This window comes from Phodopus roborovskii, unplaced genomic scaffold (genome assembly GCF_943737965.1).
Source record: "Phodopus roborovskii unplaced genomic scaffold, PHOROB, whole genome shotgun sequence".
Taxonomy (NCBI): Eukaryota; Metazoa; Chordata; class Mammalia; order Rodentia; family Cricetidae; genus Phodopus; species Phodopus roborovskii.
This window is the reverse complement of record NW_026126517.1, coordinates 1,121,428-1,134,863: the sequence shown is the minus strand read 5'-3', so window position 1 is coordinate 1,134,863 and position 13,436 is coordinate 1,121,428. Positions and strand designations below refer to the sequence as shown.

The window sequence follows — 13,436 nt, the reverse complement described above, 5'->3', positions numbered from 1 at the left end:
TAGATACTCCCACAATTTTTGTGCTATGGTCACACCAACATATCTTGCAGACAGAGGTCACCAGTATAGATTGAAGGTTTTGTAGAAGGGTTGGTGTTTGCCTTTCTCTTCTGGTAGGACAAACTCAGTCTCATGATCTAGGTAGACACCACCTCGACTTCTCCATATTTAATGAGATGTGTTGTCTTCAAGGCCTCACCATCAGTTTTTGAAGAGCAGCCAACAACCTTGGCAATAAGTGTTTGAGAGTTTCCTTGGGGCTTCTTTGGCCAACAACTCAATTAGCTGTAACTGATTCCTGGCACTGGTGGTTTCACCTGGTGGCAGGAGATGTCTGGTTGGAGCTTTGTCTCCTCTGTTACTTGGTGATTTGGACTTTTTTTTATATATGTTTAGTACTATTATTATTGGCTTTTTTTTTTTTTTTTTTGAGACAGGGTTTCTCTGTGAAATAGTCCTAGCTATCCTGGAACTCACTCTGTAGACCAAACTGGCCTTGGACTCACAGAGTTCCATCTACCTCTACCTCTGCTGGGATTAAAGACATGCACCACCACTGCCCAGCTTATGATTTTATTTTTCAAACAGCTGATTAATATTCCACTGTGTAAATATACTACATTTTCATTATCCATTCATCTGTTTTAAATTTCTGGCTATCATGAGTAGAGCAGCAATGAGCATGGATGAGAAAGTCTCTTTTTTGTAGGAACTAGAGCCCTTCTGGTATATACCCATGGCGGGTATTTCTGCACCCCACATTTCATTAGAGTTATTTTTTGATGAAAAGTTTTTTTTTAAGTTCTTTATATAATTTAGCTTTTAGTCTTCCATCAGATGTGTAATTGGCAAAAGCATCCCATTCTGCAGGCTGTGGTTTTGTCTTACTGACAGTGTCCTTTGCTTTACGGAAGCTTTTCAGTTTCATGAGGTCCCATTTATTGATTGTTGACCTTAGTGCCTGAGCTAAAGGTGTCCTGTTCATAAAGTCTTCTCCTGTGTCAATGAATTCAAGCCTATTCCCCACTTTCTCTTTTATCAGGTTCAGTTGAGTGCAGGGTGATAAATATGGATCTATTTGCATTCTTCTACATACAGCTAGCCAGCAGCATTTGTTGAAGATGCTGTCTTTTTCCCGTGTTTAATTCTGGCTTCTTTGAAAAAAAAAAAAAAAAAAAGGAATCAGGTGTCCATAGGTATATGGACCTGTGTCTTCAATTGGACTCCACTGGTCAATGTATCTGTTTTTATGACAATACTAAGCTGTTTTGACTAGTATAGTTCTGAAGTTGAGATAGTGATAGCTCCATCAGCTCTTTTATTATTCTTCAGGACTGTTTTAGCTATCCTGGTTTTTGTGTCCATACCCACACATGCACTTGCACGCACACGTGCGCATACACACACACACACACACACACACACACACACACAGCTTGTAATTCCACATATAACTTGGGATGTGACTTATATAGTTATATAGACATATACATACAATATATGTTTATATTGTTTCCCTGAGTTTTCAATCTGTTTAGCACCTGTGTGTGTGTGTGTGTGTGTGTGTGCGCGCGCGCTACTTTTGGATTCAGATACTTTGCTGAAAGTGTTTTATCAGCTGTAGAAGTTTCCTGGTGGAGTTTTTAGGGTCTTTGACTTCTTTCCTATTTGTGTCCCCTTGGTCTCCTTTAGGTGTCTTACTGCTCTAGCTAAGACTTCAAGAACTGTATTGAATAGATATGGAGGGAGTGGATGGTCTTGTCTTCTTTCTGATTTTGGTGGACATGCTTTGAGTGTTTGGGTTGATGTTGGCTGTGGGATTGCTGCCAATTGCCTTTATTGTGTTGAGGTACAATTCTTATATCCCTAGGCTTTCCAGGACTTTTATCATGGGGGGCGGTGTTGGATATTTTCAGAGGCCTTTTCTGCATCTGATGAGATGATCATGTGGTTGTCTTTTAGCCTGTTTATGATGTGGATCATATTCACATGTCTTTTAGCCTGTTTATGTGATGGATCACATTCACATATGTCGACCATTACCACACTAGGGATGAAATCTACTTGATCATGATGGATGACCTTTGACATATTCTTGATTTTGTTTGCAAGTATCTTATTGAGTATTTTTGTATCTATCTTCATAAGGGAAATTTGTCTGTAATGTCTTTTTTTGTTGAGTCTTCATGTGGTTTAGGTATCAGGAAATTTGTAGCCTTTTAAAAATACTCCTATTATGTGGAATAATGTAAGGAGCATGGACATTACTTCTTTGAAGGCCTGGTGTTGAATCCATCTGGCATGAACTTCTTTTGGTTGAAAGACTTTTAATTGCTGCTTCTATTTCACTAGGGATTATAGTACTTTAGGATTACTACTGCTGTGACCATGGCAACTTTTCTAAAGAAAGCCCTTAATTTGGGACATGCTCACAGAGCCAGAGGGTCATTTCATTATCATGGTGGGGAGCCAGACAGGCATGGAGCTGGAACAACGAGGTTTTTTTTCCTTTTAAAAAAGTGTATATATGTATGTATGTATGTATATATATATATTAAAATGTATTTTAAAATAGAAACAATTTTGTTTTATGTATCAATCCCAGTTCCCTCTCCTTCCCTCTCCTTCCCATCCTCCCCTGCCCACCACTGACCACCCCATCCCATTTTGTTTTTTTTGAGACAGTTTCTTTGTATAGCCCTGGCTGTCCTAGAACTCTCTCTGTAGACCAGGCTGGCCTCAAACTCACAGAGATCCACCAGTCTCGGCCTCCAGCGTGCTGGGATTAGAGGTGTGCACCACCACCCAGTTTGACCAATGAGAGTTTTACATTCTGGCCAGGGGTAGGTTTTTGAAACCTCAAAGCCCATCCCCAGTCACACACCTCCTCCAACAAGGCCACACCTATTCCTTTCCAAACAGTTTAACAGGGGACTAAGCATGCAAGGACATGCCTTATTTCTGTTGCTGTGAGGAAACACTTGACCAAAATAAATTTAGGGGACAAAGAGCTATTTTAGTTCACAATTCCAAGTTGCAGTTCATCATAGCAGACAGCTAGTCTCTTCACATCCATAGTCATGAACAGACCTGTGGATACATGCATGCTCCACTCTCTGTCAGAACACACATCCAGGAACTTCCCACAGTAGGCATGTCTAATCTCTCAATTAACAATCAGGACAGTTGCCTAATCTGACCTGTTCCAGGCAACCTCCTATTGAGGTTTTCTCCTCAGCTGGTTGCAGATTATGTCACATTGGCAAAATTAATTATACTGTCCTGGGGTTTGTTGGTTTGTGTCTGTTTTGTGGGGCTGGAAGTTGAATCTAGGACCTTGCTATGCAAATAGTCTACCACCAAGCTTAATATGTGTATTTTTAAGTTTATTGAAACAGAGCTTCCCCTGTGTAGTCCTGGCTTACCTAGAACTCATTATCCAGGCCAAGTTGGCCTCAAACTCAGAGAATCACCTGCCTCTTCCTCCTGAGTGCTAGGACTAAGGCATGCATAATGCCTGACTAAAAAATTTTCTTTTTATTGTATTGTATTTTATGTGTATTCCGGTTTTGTTTCTGTTGCTGTGATAAAATCCATGACCAAAAGCAACTTGGAGACAGAACCAGTATGTTCCAGTCATAGCTGATCAGAGCAGATACTATGTCCTGGCTTGCCCAAACTACTTTTCTTTCTTTTTCCTTTTGGTTTTGAGATAGGGTTTCTCTGTATAATAGCAGGCTGGCCTCAAACCCACAGAGATCCTCCAGTCTCTGCCTCCCCAGTGCTGGGACTAAGGGTGTCAGCGACCACTGCCCCATTCAAACTACTTATTTCATGTGCATTCCTGTTTTACCTGTATGTATGTATGTCTGTGTGAAGGTGTCAGATTCCCTGAAACTGGATTTATAGGCAGTTATTGAAGGGACCAGACCTTCACCCAGCCTCCTGCTTTGGCAGCCATGACAGGCTGCAGAAAATACCCAGTCAGATGTAGATTCCTGACTCAGCAACATGTGCTGAGCTCCTGACCTTGCCCTCCACGTGGCAAGGAACCTATCAGAAGTTGGCTGGTGGCCTCAGGACATACTTTAAGGTCTGCACTGGAGTGTAGAGCATAGCAACCGCCCCAGGAGGGCCTCCAGGCACAGCAGCAATCCTGGCAGTGCACCAGTCCCGAGACTGTTGTGAGCCCCAGGCACTTCCCTTGCTCTGCCCCAATATATTCCCTGCTCCACTGCTGTTCGAGGTCCCTCCTGGTCCCTGCCTGCTTCACTTGCTGGTCGAGTTAACTCGTAAAAATTAAAGACTCTTTTCTGTATTGGATAGGGTCTCTTGATTTTGGGGTTCAGAGTTCCGGCACATTATGAGCTACCATATAGGTACTGGAAGAGTAGCCAGTGCTCTTAGCTGAGTCCTCTCTCCAGTTCCCAAATGGCTTTTCGAATTCAGCCCAGACCCACCTGCCTAGGGACGGTACTACCTATAATGGACCAGGACTCATGCATTAGTTACCAATGAAGAAAATGCCCACAAGGCAATTTCTCACACGAGAATCCCTTTTTGCCAGATTAGTTTGTGTCAAGGGGACAAAAACAGTGTTTTGTGTGTGTGCATGGAGGTCAGAAGACACTTTGTCATCAGGCTTAGCAGCAAGAGCCTTTATCCTCTGGGCCATCTTGAAGCCAAATATATTCCTCATTTTTGAGACTAATTGGATATAGAGTGAGGGCGTGTTCTATTCACCACCTAACAAACATTCCATCATCCCCAACGTAAGAGACCACAACTCTTATAAGTGATGGTCTGGTGCTAGCGTTGAGTCTGGGGAGGCCATGCTCTCTGAACTAGCATCCCCAGAACCGGTATCGGAGTACCACCAGCACCCGGCCTATCACAGAGCGTTGATGCATCATCCTTAAACCTCCCGATCAGGATCCAACACAGTGGCCATCATTGGCGGCTCCGCTTACACCGGATTGATCGATGGGAGACAAGCACCTTGAATGGGGGTAGGGACAAGGACAGCAGGCGGTGCTACAGAAGGACCCTCAAATACCCCTCCCCCCAGTCATCTTAATTTTTGCCTGTAAAAAAGTGCTTCATCATTTCAGGTCTGTCATTTTTACCCCCAGCTCCAGAGGTCAATAACAGATATGGAAAAGTTTCACAAAATTCACATCAGCGTCGGTATGCTTTCTAGACTAGGCATTCACCCGGGCAGTTCGCCTCTTTGGGCCCTTCACGCAGCATTCCGCGGCTTTTGAGAAGCTCCAGCCAATGAACTTCGCATAAATGAGAGGTGGGCGGGACTAGCTCTTAAAGGACCCGCGTTCCATGAGTAGAGTAGACGGTGACCCGGATAATGGCGGCCAGCGCGGCCGTAGCCCTGGCCCTGTGGCTACTCCTGCCAGCAGTAGGAGTGGGAGAGGCAGGGCCACCGCCCATTCAGGACGGCGAGTTTACATTTCTGCTCCCCGCCGGGAGGAAACAGTGTTTTTACCAGTCCGCGCCGGCCAATGCTAGTTTGGAGACCGAGTACCAGGTGAGAGGGTCCCGGGCTCGGGTAACAGCTTAGGACCGGGAGGGGGTGTGGTCAGCAGGCACGAGAGGCGGGGAAGGGGCGTGGCTGGAATGCCTATAGTCTTGCCAAGAAGACAGCCTTTGCTATCTCTTTGGGTTGGGTTCAAGGAAGAGCTCTGGCAGCTAGCGGGCCGGTGACCACTGTAAGCTCCCAGTCAGGTAGACGCCCACCTTGGACTGCTCAAGGGTGTGGGCAGGGAGGCCGATTAAAGACCCCACTTGGAGGCTTCTTAGGGACCAGGAAGGGATTTTGCAGGTGTGGATGTCGGTGTTCAGATATGCCCTTGGGGGCTCAGTGGGTAAAGGAGCTTGCAGCTAAACCCCATGGCCTGAGGTTCGGAACTCTAGGGTAGAGAACTGACTCCTGCAAGTTGTCCTCTGATCTCCACAGGCACTAACTTCCCTACCCCAAATAACATGTTTTGTTTTGTTTTTTAAAATATGGGTTCCTAGTGGACCCAGGCCTTCTGTGGAAGATAGGCTTGGCGCACACCTGCCCCCATTCTGTTCCCCAACTCTTACCTGCTCTTCAGGTGATTGGAGGTGCTGGGCTGGATGTGGACTTCACCTTGGAGAGCCCTCAGGGTGTGCTGTTGGTCAGTGAGTCTCGAAAGGCTGATGGGGTGCACACGTGAGTGAAGCCTTGCCCTGTCTTGGTTCAGTTACAGCCCTGCAGCTCCCCAGTGGCCTCGGGTTACCATCCTGCTGGCTCCACAGACCAGCTGGCTGGTCACTCCAGGGTCACGTCTGTGTCTCGTTTGTCTGCCCAGGGTGGAGCCAACTGAGGCCGGGGACTACAGGCTTTGCTTTGATAACTCCTTTAGCACCATCTCAGAGAAGCTAGTGTTCTTCGAGCTCATTTTTGACAGTTTCCAAGACGACGAGGAGGTAGAAGGTTGGGCTGAGGCTGTGGAGCCAGAAGATATGCTTGATGTCAAAATGGAAGACATCAAGGTGAGTTGGGTGTGCTAGCGCATGGATGTAATCTTGGCACTCAGGAGGCTGAGGCAGGATTCCAATGAGTTCAAGAACAACCCCGGGCTACATAGCAAGATCCCCTGTCTAAAACCAAAAGAAAGATCTGGGGACAATTCAGTTGCTAGGATTGCCTACATGAAGTTCCTGTACCCTGAGCTCCCACACCCAGCACTACATAAACCCAGTGTGGGTTGCACATGTGTGCAGCAAGATTACAAATTCAAGGTTATCACTGGCTTCTATCTCAAAGGCTGGTGATAAAAGCTCAGCAGGCAAAGACAATTGCCACAAAGCCTGACCTCCTGAGACCCACATGGTGGAAGGAAAGAACTGATCCCTCAAGGGTGTCTTCCGACCTCCACATGAATGCATAGCATGTGCACCCTCTGCCACAACAACAACAAAGACCTACCTAAAAAAACAAGAAAACATAAGGGGAAAAGGCAGGAAAATACTGAGTTTCTAGGTTTCTAGGAGAGGATATACGACATGAAGCCAGAGAGGCAAATCAACTTGTTGATGGTCACAGCCAGTGAGTAGCATGGGTGAGGATCTGACTTAGGCAGCCTGACCCCCTTTCTCTCTGTGCCCTGGCAGGAATCCATAGAGACTATGAGGACCCGGCTTGAACGGAGCATTCAGATGCTGACTCTGCTACGAGCCTTTGAGGCACGTGATCGGAACCTTCAAGAAGACAACCTGGAGCGGGTCAACTTCTGGTCAGCTGCCAATGTGGCTGTGTTGCTGTTGGTGGCCATCCTGCAGGTCTGCACACTCAAGCGCTTCTTCCACGACAAGCGCCCTGTGCCCACGTAGCCCCAGCCACAGAGGATGAATGAAAAACAGACAGAGGGCAACAGGCGCGTGCGACTTGCCGCACAGTTGGGTCTTCAGCAGTGGCCCCATGTGTCTCCCTTCCTGGGTGAGCAGGGAGTGCAAGTGGATTGCAGACCCTTTGCAAGGGGAGGCTCAGAAACAGGGCCTGTTTCTTGGAAGTGTTGGGTGCTGTAGTGTGGGGATATATGGCTTTCAGATGCCCTGGTTTTCTCCTGAAACCGTGCCTTAGCTTAAGTCTTCCAAACATCAGGATGGGGTCAAGCAGTGCAGCTGCCCCTTGCCCATTCCCCAGCTGGACACTCCCCAGCCTCAATGTCTTTGCCCCTGGAGATAGGCCTATTTTGCTAGGGTCTGGGAAGGAGACACATCTGCAGAGTTCTTGCCAGGACAGTCAATTTTATTTGATAGGAAGGAGCCCTGGCCCCTGGCCCAAAGGGGAGCCAGCTGCTGCTGTGTGTGGGGGTCTGGTAACAGAACTCCAAGAGAGGACCCCTTCCTCCTCTCTAGGTGTAGGACCTCAGAGGCTGAGGTGCAACCCCACCAAAGCCTGCCTGCAAGCCTCAAGGAACAAGGGACATCTGTCCTGGGCACTGGAGTCAATAAATTATGTTTGGAAAAATTAATAGTGCCTGGTGACTTGGGCTCAGGGACATCAGCTTGGGATAGACCTAGCCTCAAGCCAGGGGCAGCCAGGAAGGCGGGAGGGCACTCCCACGAAGCTCAGAAGAAAGGTCGGGCAGGAGCCGATGGAGGTGGTCGCCTGGCACAAAAGAAAAAGATTGTAAAGCAAAGTTGAATTGTGTCCACTACAGAGCTAGTGGGGGCCTGGAAGTGGGTCTGGCCACAGTGTCATTCAGGGTAGTGACTAGAATTCCTGTTTCCCATGAGCACTATGTGATGGGGACAAGAGGGATATTTGTCCCGGTCCCTGAAGTGGTAAAGAAGGGTTCAGAAGAGGTGGCAGAAGACATGACAGTGAAATGTAGATAGCCCTATGATGGGGCACAGTCTCCCTCTGGGTAGGACAGACACAAAAGGCCCACACACATAGCCACCAGCAGGGCTTCCCTTTATTTTAGTTTATTAATAGGATATACAGAGGCAGGCACTTAACAGTGGTCAAACCAAGCAGTGGGAACAGGATCTGCACAGAGGCACTAGGGCCCGCCCTGTGGGGCTGGGAGCCAAGAGGCTCCTGATGTCTCCCCAGCTCACACAGCCCAAACTGTATTGGGGCTGCGGAGAGTGAGGCAAGCAGGCCAGAGCAGAAGGACTCCAGGCCTGAGGAAGGCACAAAGGCACTTCTGGCTGTCGAGACTGGGCTGGGCTCAGGTTGTATGGTTAATATGGCCAAAGAAGATATATACACAACTTAAGCCAGGTGGGCAGCTAGCACTGAGCATACTGGGCCTGGTTCACTCCTGAAGAGCCCGTGGGAAAAGCTGGACAGTTTCTGTACCCCAAGAAAGAACAAAGGCTTACAGTCTGTGGGGAATCCCCTGGTAGAGTTCCCCTACACCAGCCTGGATCTTTCTTTCCAGATGGTCCCAAGGATGCAGTTCCTACTGCCAATCAGAGATCTCTCCTTGTCCCAAGGTGCAAAGCCCCATGTCCTGTTGTCTGGGACTCACACCCTCTCCCCCTCCTTGTCATGTCCACCAGGCTAGGGCAGAAAGGGTAGGAGGCTGCCCACAGGGAGCCTGGTCCCAGCATGGGGGGCAGTAATGGGGTCCAGACCAAAGCTCTCCTGCACTGTGGTGGGTACACGAAGACCCCCCCAGAACACTGCCGCCCTGCAGCCTAGTCGAGCAGGGATGGCTCGGCTGGGCGGATAATGGTGGGCCGGCTGGGCGCAGCGGGCGCTCTTCTGCTGCAAAGAGAGTAAAGAGGAGGGGAGGTGCAGGGTAGTGAGGCCAGAAGCAGGGTGAGGGTGAGGACCCAGCCCACCCAGCCCACCCCAAACTGCTCCCAGAGTTGGGGCACCAGGAAGGAATATGTTAAATCCAGGCATTTTCCTGGTGTCCCCATGTCATTTGCTTGCCTGGTTACCACAGGCAAGTTCTCTTCCACTAGAAGGGTCCCTGGGGACTGAACTCAGGTCTCCAGGCTTGGTGCCAATCACCTTTACCAGGTGAGTCATCTTGCCCACTTCCCTGCCCAACTTGGACCTCAGAAATGGAGGCCAGAACCTGGCTCACCAGGCTTCAGTGGCATAGTGCCTAGGGTTAGGGGGACATGTAACTTGCTGCTTAGTGGACAGGCCAGGAGCCCTGGAGTCAGCCCCTCCAGGGCTCAGTTTCTCAGCACATAAGCAGGAATGCCTGTGCGACCCTGTCTTGTTGGGGCTACAGTGGAAGTCATCAGAAAGGAGGGAGTCAAACTCACCACAAAGGTCTTACCTGGGCACTCCTGGGGGAATGCCAGGAGGAATCCGTGCTGGCCGAGATGGTATCTGAGGTGGTGCTGAGAAGGGGTCATTGTTGGCAAACACACTTTGTGGTCCAGGCCGAGATGGGATTGGGGGTGCCGAGAAGGAGGCTGCCGGCCCCACAGGCACAGGAATTAGGGGAGGCCCTGGTGTGGGACCCCGCACTGCAGGAGGTCGGCCTGGTGGATGCGCGCTGGACACAGGTCGGCGCTGTGGAGTGGGGCTGTGGAGGAGAGAGAGGCTCTAGTCTGGAGGATACTGTGAACACCCACTGTAAGGGACTGAGATGGGGGCAGAGACATTGCGGACCACACCGTTCCAAATTACTGAGGGTTCTTTTGTCCCTGACAGTAAAGCTCCGAGGGCAGACGTGTCCAGACAGCTTAAGACCTTTCCAGAGCCCAGCTCTGGTCCCCACACAGGTGTGGCTCTCTGCCTCTGTATGTAAGGTCCTGCCTGCCCTGTTCCCCCGGACCTAGAGACCTGAATCTTCCCAGGTCTGGGCTCTGGCCTTTCTGAAGTCTCAGTGGGTTCACTGCACTGACATTCCATTGACTGGGACTGCTTAGATGTCTCTAGTCCATGCTTCCCATCTTGAGGCCCATGAAGTCCTAGGTTCTCCTAAAGCTTCCCCTGTGCCCTTCTTTATATTCTAGGAGGCCAACCCATGTGGTAACTGTCCCTGAACATTTTTTAAAAGATGTATTTATTTATTATGTATACAGCAGTCTGCCTGCATGTACTCCTGTAGGCCAGAAGAGGGCACCAGGTCTCATTATAGATGGTTGTGAGCCACCATGTGGGTGCTGGGAATTGAACTCAGAACCTCTGGTTAGTGCTCTTAACCTCTGAGCCATTTCTTCAGTTCCCTCCCCTCACCCCCCTCCCAAAAGTTCTTGCTCTTGGTTTCTATTTGGATTTAACCTGTGGAGAAAGCACTAGACAGTAAAAGGGCTGGTGGGGAATTAGGATGTGTGTGTTTTTTAACTCTAAGGATCTGGCTCAGATTGGCCTTTAGGAGCCATGGCTCTCCTTGTGGCTTTAGGAAGGACAGGTGCTAAAGCCTATGTTGTGACATTCAGACATAGACTCTTGGCCCTGCCCTTCCTTTAGCTGGGGCCTCTCTCCTGATGGGGCTCAGGGAACCAGAAGGGTTGAGCTTGTATGGGCACAGGGGAGACTAACTGCCTTCCAGACCTGTGGCCACTGGTGTTCTGGAGCCAAGTGTCATCAACAGGCGGGGGCACAGGCGTGGATACGGTGCTGGTACTGATGTCTCCAATGATGTTAAGTGCTTCCTTGAGGGCGTGGTACATGCGCAGCATATCATCCCGCCGCTGAGCCTGTTCAGCTGACTCTTCCATGAGGCTGCTCTGGTCTGCTGATGAATACAGGTAGGCCAGCAGCTCATGGTGGATGAAGGCCTTTGTCTGAGGACAATGGTGGGAGAGGTCAGATCCATACACTAGCCAAGAACTCAGGAGCCTAATGTGACTAGAGAAGCACCTGTCACAGGCTGAGGTTTAGCCATAGAGCTCTCTGTCTAAAATCGATACCCCAGTGAGAAAAGCAGGGGTGTGGCTCAGCTGTAGAGCCCCTGCCTAGAATCCCTCAGTGAGGGGATAGGGGTGTAGCTTCCCAAGTGAAGAAGCAGAGGTGCAGCTCAATAATCCAGTGTTTGCCGAACATGCACCAAGCCGAGTTCAATCCCCAACATTACAAAAACCAACTAACCACAGTAACAAAAACAAAAAGCCACCCCAACAAACCAACTTGTTCTAACTTTGCAGAACTTATTTTAAAATTAAGTTTTTGTTTTCTTTAAAGATTTATTATTCATATATTTTAGTACATGAGTGCTCTGTCTTCGAGTACACCAGAAGAAAGAATCAGATTCCATTATAGGTGGTTGTGAGCTACCATATGGTTGCTGGGAATTGAACTGAGAACCTCTAGAAGAGCAGTCAAGTACTCTTAGCTGTCATCTCTCCAGCCCCTAATTTGTTCTTAAATTAATGTCATTATTTACTTATGTTTTGTTCTTTGAGACAGGGATTCTGTGTAACAGCCCTGGAGAACTTGCTTTGTAGACCAGGCTGGCTTCAGATTCACTGAGATCCACCTGCCTCTGCAGCCCAAGTGCTGGCATAATGTTCCGTGTTATTACTCTGTGTTGTGCATGTGTGCATGTCAGAGGACAGCTTTTGTGGAGTGGGTCCCAGGGCAAGTGCCTTTACCTTCTGATCCTCCCGTCTGGTTGACTGGTGTACTGCAACATGCCTGGTTTTGGTGGTGCTGCGGCTGGGTCCCCACCCACCGAGCCTCAGCTACCCTTGACTGACTTGGAAGTTGCCACTCACATTGTTGATCATGAGGTGCATGATGGTCTTTGGCATGAGGTCACGGATGGACTTGTTGATGATGGCCACATATGAGTCCACCAGATTTCGGATGGTCTCCACCTGCCGTTCCAGCTGTGGATCCATGGAGAAAGTGTTCTCTTGTGCTCCGTCCTCATTCTCTGCCTGCAAGGAACACAGAGGAGATGGGCATCACTGAACAGTTGTAATTGAGTCCCAACTCTTGGGAACTATGTGCCTTCCCTGCTGACAACCAACCCACTCCAGTGGGTTCCTGACAGCCCTGCTAGACTAGGTGGTTTATGCTGGAGTATACTGGTTAAAGCCAGGCTGGACTCTTCCTAGGGGATGGGAACACAATGTCCCCTTGGGTGCCCAGGATTCTGTAGTGACTTTACCTCAAGGACGGGGGGAAAAGAAGAAAACAAGGCAGATGAGTCCCAAGTCCACCTGCCTTCCAGGCCATAGATTGTGCCAGAGAACTTCTGAACCCTACTGACAAACAATGCGTGTCCTGTGTTACGGTCTGACTATGGATGCAAGGGCTCAGGTGTTGGTACCTTGGGCTCCAGCTAGTTTTGCTATATTTTTTAAGATTTTAAATTCTGATTTATTTTTTATTTAAATGTACATCAGTGCTGGTATGTGTATATGACATGTGTATGCATGTGTCCACAGAGGCCAGAAGAGGGTGTCAGATCCCCTGAAACTGGAGTTCCAGACAGCTGTAAGCTGCCATGTGGGTGCTGGGAGCTGAACCTGGGTCCTCTGGAAGAGTGGCCAGTGCTTTTATCTTCTGTGCCATCTCTCTAAAACAACAGTGCTATATTTCTGGAGCTCTTGAAACTTCCTAAGTTTGGCTTAGCTGGAGGAAGTAAGTCACTAAAGCCTGGCGATACCTTGGCCCCAGCTCTTTCACATCTTCCCCTCTGTTTCCTGCCTCTGGGCCCCATAATAGATAGGTTAAGCACATGGGGCCAAGTAATTGTGCACTGAGCTCTCTAAAACCAGGAGCCAAACAGAACACCTTTCCCTTTGCTGTTATGTATCCGGTATTTATTGATTTGTGTATGTATCATTCCTACAAGCTGTTTTTATGTATGTGTGTGTGTGTGTGTGTGTGTGTGTGTATCCCAACACAGATGGGTCGTTCCTTGACTTATCTTTACTACTTCAAAATGTCTGTCTGTCTGTCTATGGACATCTCTGAATCTGGGGCACACACAGATTTTCTTCACACACAGCAGGTACTT

At 48.7% G+C, this 13,436-nt stretch overlaps 3 protein-coding genes across 14 annotated transcripts in view; 1 reads left to right on the top strand and 2 right to left on the bottom strand.

Moving 5' to 3' along the window:
* The window catches only part of CUNH19orf38 (chromosome unknown C19orf38 homolog), a 28,776-nt gene extending 22,535 nt beyond the window's left edge, over positions 1–6,241 (bottom strand). Inside the window, exon 1 of the mRNA XM_051196801.1 lies at positions 6,103–6,241. The gene's annotated coding sequence lies outside the window, so the exon portion shown is untranslated. The remainder of the gene's footprint in view (positions 1–6,102) is intronic.
* Dnm2 (dynamin 2) overlaps positions 1–13,436 on the bottom strand; it is a 165,511-nt gene that overhangs the window by 74,488 nt on the left and 77,587 nt on the right. For 5 of the 12 annotated variants that reach the window (XM_051196784.1, XM_051196789.1, XM_051196795.1 and 2 more), the window contains 4 exons: positions 12,184–12,348; positions 11,021–11,253; positions 9,795–10,046; positions 8,460–9,265 (listed from right to left, as the gene is read on the bottom strand). In XM_051196784.1, coding sequence (XP_051052741.1) covers positions 9,196–9,265; positions 9,795–10,046; positions 11,021–11,253; positions 12,184–12,348 — 720 coding nt within the window. In that variant the 3' untranslated portion in view covers positions 8,460–9,195. Of the gene's footprint in view, positions 1–7,771; positions 8,156–8,459; positions 9,266–9,794; positions 10,047–11,020; positions 11,254–12,183; positions 12,349–13,436 lie in introns of those variants that run through there. The other 7 variants (XM_051196791.1, XM_051196793.1, XM_051196790.1 and 4 more) reach the window with 3 other exon arrangements.
* On the top strand, positions 5,328–8,018 carry Tmed1 (transmembrane p24 trafficking protein 1). Its single transcript, XM_051196802.1, has 4 exons — positions 5,328–5,542; positions 6,114–6,211; positions 6,351–6,534; positions 7,156–8,018. The coding sequence occupies exons 1-4, from the start codon at positions 5,363–5,365 to the stop codon at positions 7,372–7,374; spliced, it is 681 nt and encodes a 226-aa protein (XP_051052759.1). The 5' UTR covers positions 5,328–5,362; the 3' UTR covers positions 7,375–8,018.

Excerpts from the sequence above, each read along its gene's own strand:
- Tmed1 (XM_051196802.1), top strand. The coding sequence starts at position 5,363 with ATGGCGGCCAGCGCGGCCGTAGCCCTGGCCCTGTGGCTACTCCTGCCA. Across the intron at positions 6,212-6,350 it reads AAGGCTGATGGGGTGCACAC|GGTGGAGCCAACTGAGGCCG; the intron begins GTGAGTGAAGCC and ends TTGTCTGCCCAG. Across the intron at positions 6,535-7,155 it reads TCAAAATGGAAGACATCAAG|GAATCCATAGAGACTATGAG; the intron begins GTGAGTTGGGTG and ends GTGCCCTGGCAG.